Below are 6185 nucleotides of genomic sequence, written 5' to 3'. Positions count from 1 at the left end.
ACCAACTTTAAAGCATTTTTTTACAAAAGTATAGAATAGAATAAAAAAAATTTAAAGACTAAATAAAATAAGAATTAGATCGAGTTGGTAAAAAAAAAAAGAAGATGTCAAATAGTAATTTAAAAAAAAATTAAAAATAAAGTAAGTTGAACTCGATAATCTTTTTTCTATTTTTATCCTTTTTCTTATTTATTGTCTATGTTTTTTTTATTGGATCGGACCCACAAGTTGTTTACGGGTTAAGATAGATTTGTGCGGTACCTATAACTTACTTTACCCTTCCTTACATATACGAGTATTATAATGCGGCTTTGAAGCGAAGCACAGCGGGGGGCGATCGCGTTGCTGCTTTGTTCAAAAGGTTCGGATTTCTATTTTGTTAGTCCATTTGGATTTGGAATTCTGTTAGTTCGAATCGTCGCTCCTCTGTTAGTTAGTTCGTTTTGATTTCAATTGTTCTCAGTTCGTTGCTCCTGTGTTAGTTTTGAGTTCTCCATTTTGTTGAGTTTTACCTATCTTAAGAATTTAACTTATATGGCAGTACCTGATATTTTTGTGGAATTCTACTTTTTGCTTATGTTGTTTACTTAGCATGAAATTTAAAGCTTAGTGTTGAGTTTGAAGCTTTGATTTGGAGTTTGGAATTTTGATTTGGAGTTTGGAATTTTGATTTGGAGTTTCAATTAGACCTGATTTTTGTTTAGAGTTTTTGTGTTGTACATAAGGAGTTTGATTTTATGTCTATATAAAGTGTTTTAGTTTTTTTGTTGCATATAAGTGTTTGATTTTATGTCCATATAAAGTGTTTTAGTTTTTTTGCTGCATATGTTTGAGTTTGGTTGGAGTCTTTTTGTCCATATAAAGTGTTTTAGTTTTGTTGTTGCATACAAGATGTTTTATGTTTTCTAAATTATTTGATACTTCACTTTGTATTTATTACAACATATTTTTTTATTATATAATATTATTTATATATTTAATTTATATATTATATTTTTATGTCCGCCACCTCAAATTTTTTAGTCAAGCTCCGCCACTGGAGCCCACAGCCATCGTCTCTCTGAAGCCATGTACCCTTTGTTTTTCTCAAGTTTTCATTCTTTCTTTACATGCCACTCTACATCATTATTGTCTCTGCATTGCAAAATTTCTATATTCAAATTATTCTATTTTATCTACTTACCATATCATCTTTTCCCTTATTTCAAATATAAAAATAAATAAATAAATAAAACCATATTTTTCCCTTCAGATTGAATTTTTTGGGCATAAACCCTAAACTCTTGATTGTTGAATTGCTATTAAGGACTTCTTTGTTACTGATTTAGAAATAAGGTGTAATGTATCAACTTATTATATTATCAACTTATTTGAATTTTGATTACTTTAGTGGGATAAGATTTTTTGTTGTTTGTTGTTGTGTGACAATGTGGTCTGTATAATATATATATGAGAAATCAAATTACACCTAGTAGTTATACTCATTCAATAATATTGGATAAATATTTTTCAAATTCAATCTGGATTGAAAGTTAATATCAAATATAGAACAGGTGGATTTTGTAAAATTTGTATAGATGAACATTAGTACGTTAGTGTAATTTGATCCCTCTTCTCTCTATATATATAAAAAAAAGAGATACACAATTGATGTCACTGTATCTTGTAATTTTAGGAACTTGCTATAAACATGCAGTCGGGTTCATGTGGGAATGAGACTCCGAAGAGGCATGACGAGGGTGATGATATGATAAGCAACCTACCTGAACCTGTTATTGGACACATTCTTTCTTTTCTTTCTACTAAACAAGCAATTGCTACAAGTGTTTTATCAAAGAGGTGGAAATATATTTGGACATTGGTCACCAAACTAAGTTTTTATGACAGGGAGTGCTCTTATCATCCTTGTAACTCTTCGAATAAGTTTACAAATTTGTTTTCCGACTTTGTAAGTAGTGCGCTGATTCATCTCAATAGTCCAATCATCCAAGAATTTGATCTTGTTATTCATGAGATAAGTGATCCCTACTATATCAGTCAATGGTTATATACTGTTTTACAAAGGAGAGTAAAGAAGATTAATGTCTATTCATTGAAACCTTGTATCATTTCCTCTTCCCCTCTTTTCGAATGCCCGACCCTAGAGAAATTGGTATTAACAATGACACGCTGTTGTTGTTCTAATATCAAAGTTCCCTCTTTTGTTTCTCTTCCATCCCTCACTGTGCTGAAATTGACTGGAATCACATTTACTTCTTACGCTAGTGCTAATAAATTGAAAGAGTTAACACTTCATTTCCCACTTCTTAGAGAGTATAAGACACATGATTGCACTTGGTCAGGTGTAAAAAGTATCACTTTAGAAGCGCCCCTACTTGAAACGGTTGAAACACTCTACGGTGATTGTGACTCAACTCCTGAAATTGTTAAGTTTTGTGCATCATATATTACAAATTTATCTTTTCGCGGAGATGTATCATCATCACAAACCATTTTGCTAGATGATGATCAACACATTACTTCTACTTCTATTCTTCTATTCAATCAAAATAACTATAGCCTTGAAGAAGTATGGATTTTTCTTCACAGGCTTCTCAGCCTCTCCATTAATGCAAAATATCTAAAGCTTTATTACTCTGCTCACCAGCAGGTATGTTTTCTTGCTTATTCACGCTTTGTTTTAAGTTAATGTTGACTGAAGAATGATGCTTCAATAGCAGAAAATTGTTTAATTCTTCATGTCATTTACTTTATCTTATCGATAGTGTCTCGATTTATTGTCCTAACACAAGCAGTTTTTGCTCTTTGTCGTTCAGCGTCTTGCACGAGTGGAACATTATCTAGATGGTATTCCTGCATTTCGAATGATGGGTCATCTGCATCTAGGACCAGTTACTGGTGCTGTTCTGTTAGACTTTCTTTTAAAATCACCATGTCTGAAGACTCTGGTTTTACAGGTTTGTAATTAAATAATTCTTAAATTTTACAAAATGTGTTTAAGATTAGGTCTTTTTGTTTAAGAAAAACACTTTTTTAGAAAAATAAATTGTTTTCATTTCATGTTGTAGTTTATATTTAAATTAAGTATATATTGATTTAATGTTGTCTGTTTTTTCTATTAATAGTTTAAAATAATAAAGTCAGACTTCATTGATCTTTTTTAATTGAGCTTTTCCATTACTTTATTCGGACCTTGTCATTGAATATAAACATGTACTATTTTTGTTTTGGCCAATGATCAGATGGCGGATGATGATGTAGAGTCGGATAATTATGCAATTGTACCTGACTGTTTTCTGTCGACTCTTAAAGTGGTAAAATTTGCAAAATATTTCGACCGTGAGCACGAGTTAAGATTTGCTAAATTTGTGTTGGAGAATGCTAAGGTGTTGGAGAAGGTTAGTTTCTCATTTCATAAACAACGCCCCTGGACTGAAGTGGATGAAGCTAAAGAGAAGCTAAGGTTAATTATGATTAGTTGTAGCACAGTGACTGTGGAATTTTCTGCCTGGAATTAGGTTTAATGAGCTTTTTAAGTGTCCGTAATACAATGCAGAATTGCAAAGTTGCTAAAATGCATGCATTACTTTTGCATCAAATAGTTACAACACTAGCATGACAAATAAAACTCAACCAAAAAGTTAAAGTTTATTGGAATTTTTTGCTTCCTTTAACATTTTCGTATTTATTCCTTTAATTTTGTAATATTTTCCATTAAATTAGTTTCCTTTAATATTATTAATTTAATTTCGTTTCCTTTAACATTTTGATATTTTTTGTAACCATTATATATTTAATTAATTTTCTACAATTTTTGTATTGTTATTTAATTTAATTTTTTTTGATAAAAAAGTTTAAATCCCAAAAATACTTTGACCTTCAATACAAAAGTTAATTCTAGGCCACCAAACTAAATTTCATCTTATAAAAAATGTCAGCAAATCGAATATATATTTATATTTGTTGAATATTTTTAAAGCTAATAGAAAAATATATATAATATTATATGTATAAATATATTAAAGATATATAATTTAAACATTATATTACATGAGTTGATTATTAATTGAAGTAAAAATATTTTCTCGTTGGAGCATCAAAAAGTAAAATCAATAAGACATAGTTTGAATACTTAGTTAATATTTAAATATCTGGTAATTAAAATTATAATTTTGAAGTCATAGTTAGTCTAATTGAATTAGGTTTAACTATTGAATTAGGTCGAAATTATAATTTTTAAGTCATGTTTAGTCTAAATAATTAAGATATAATCGTTGGATCGTCGTAATTTAAATATATAAGTTATAATCGATCTAATTATTTAAGATTAAATTCTTTGATAATCATAATTTAAATTTTCAAGTCATAATTATCTAATTTGTTAGGAACGAATTGTTAGATCTTCGAAATTTAAACTTTTAAGACTCAATACATCTAATTTATGAATAGTTGTAACAATAAAATTAGACTACATATCAACTTAAAAATTCTAATTTCGATGATCCCACAATTTAATCTCAACTAATTAGACTGACTAAAAATTAAAATTTGTAATTTTGATTGATTAGACTAGATATGACTTAAACATTTTAATTATGATATTCAGACCAGTTTAGTCTTAACAAATTAGACTTTTTATGACTTAGAAATTTAACGTTGATGATCCAATGGTCCAATCTTAATTGATTATACTAATTAAGACTTAAAAATTCTAATTTCAATTATCAAACGGTTCAATCTTGACTAATTAGACTAAATATCACTTACAAAATATAATCTTAACCAATTAAATTAATCAACTAGAAGGATACGTCACCCTAATTTCAATTTGGGTCGTTGCTTATGATTAGGGTTGTACATGGTTGATTTTTAAATAAAAAAAACAAATCGTATTTATTTTAAAACCAATATATGGATTTAGATTTATAATCAAATTCATTATTTGGTTTAAAATCGGCTATAAAATCGATTGTAAAATTGATTATTGTTAAATAACTGATTTCTTGTTAAGCAATCGGTTTTGAAAAATTCAATTTTAAAATTGACTTTTTCTCAAAATCGGTTAAAATTTGATTATTTTTTAATATTTATTTTTTAAAAAAATTATTTATTTATAGTTTAAAACTGGTTATTTAAAAAATCAATTATAACTTGTGATTAAAAAACATACATCAATAAAAAAACATACATCAACCATACAATTGCTTTCTCTTGTGATTAAAATTGAATATATTCAATTGCTTAAAATAACTTGTGATTATAAATGATTTATTACTAACTTCGTTAAGACCACCCATTCTGATTCATATTAGTTCAATAAATGGATTATTACTAAAACCGTAGAAAATACAAATACTTGAAAGTTTCTTCGATCAAATTTAACAATCACAGCACCATAATAAAACCGTAGAAAATATAAACACTTGAAAATTTGCTTCCAACACCGAGATGAACACCAACACCACAAAATTTAGTAAAGTTAAAATATCTAATGAATTTAATATATTAATTTTTGTCTTGAGCATTTATAATTAAGTTAAGATTGAGCAATATCTAAATCTCAATATCATTTTCAATGTGACATATTCATGTAATATTTAAAAAAAATATTAATCTTTTGAAAATCAGTAATTTAAGAAATTATATTTAAAATATTTAGTCTATCATATTTTATTTTTCCTCAATAAATATTAACCATCTTAATTCATTAACCAATTATCATATAGTATGGATTGATTAAATGAAGATAGTAATTATAATACCATAAGTTAATTGTCTAGAATATCACTTGAGCATTAACATAATTCGACAAAAGAGATGGTTAGTACAAATCTCGACACAAAGTCATGCAAATTTATTAACACACATATTAATCCTTCAATGAAAAAGCAAAAATATGGAGTACATAACACATCCATAGTTCAAAATAATTCCCTATAAATTTTAAGCAAGTTATAGCATAAACTGATATGCTTCTATTGATCTAAGCATTTTTACCAATCATTTTTACCTGTAAAACATTTAAATAACGTGGAATGAGATTACATCTCAGTGGGTCCCAAGGAATGAAACCAAATCAATTAACATTCTAATTCAAAGATATAATTTATCCTGAGTTTCTCTTGTATGTGTAGTTTTGACTCTTTCTAAGTATTTAAGTCATTAGACGTGAGTAATCTAATGAC

General features: G+C 27.6%; 1 protein-coding gene across 1 annotated transcript; it reads left to right on the top strand.

Annotated features, from left to right (window-relative positions):
* Window positions 1-203: 203 nt before the first annotated feature.
* On the top strand, window positions 204-3674 carry LOC101508968 (FBD-associated F-box protein At4g10400-like). Its single transcript, XM_004515526.4, has 4 exons — window positions 204-361; window positions 1676-2650; window positions 2817-2957; window positions 3243-3674. Exons 2-4 carry the CDS (start codon window positions 1691-1693, stop codon window positions 3516-3518), a joined length of 1377 nt encoding a protein of 458 aa, XP_004515583.1. The 5' UTR covers window positions 204-361; window positions 1676-1690; the 3' UTR covers window positions 3519-3674.
* The last annotated feature ends 2511 nt before the right edge of the window (window positions 3675-6185 follow it).

This window comes from Cicer arietinum, chromosome 3, assembly GCF_000331145.2.
Source record: "Cicer arietinum cultivar CDC Frontier isolate Library 1 chromosome 3, Cicar.CDCFrontier_v2.0, whole genome shotgun sequence".
NCBI lineage: Eukaryota > Viridiplantae > Streptophyta > Magnoliopsida > Fabales > Fabaceae > Cicer > Cicer arietinum.
This window is presented reverse-complemented; position numbering and strand designations above follow the sequence as displayed.

What these genes read in the sequence shown, in the direction of transcription:
- LOC101508968 (XM_004515526.4), top strand. Translation starts at nt 1,691, where the DNA reads ATGCAGTCGGGTTCATGTGGGAATGAGACTCCGAAGAGGCATGACGAG. An exon ending in ATTACTCTGCTCACCAGCAG is followed by an intron (nt 2,651 to 2,816) that starts GTATGTTTTCTT and finishes TTTGTCGTTCAG; the next exon opens with CGTCTTGCACGAGTGGAACA. An exon ending in TGAAGACTCTGGTTTTACAG is followed by an intron (nt 2,958 to 3,242) that starts GTTTGTAATTAA and finishes GCCAATGATCAG; the next exon opens with ATGGCGGATGATGATGTAGA.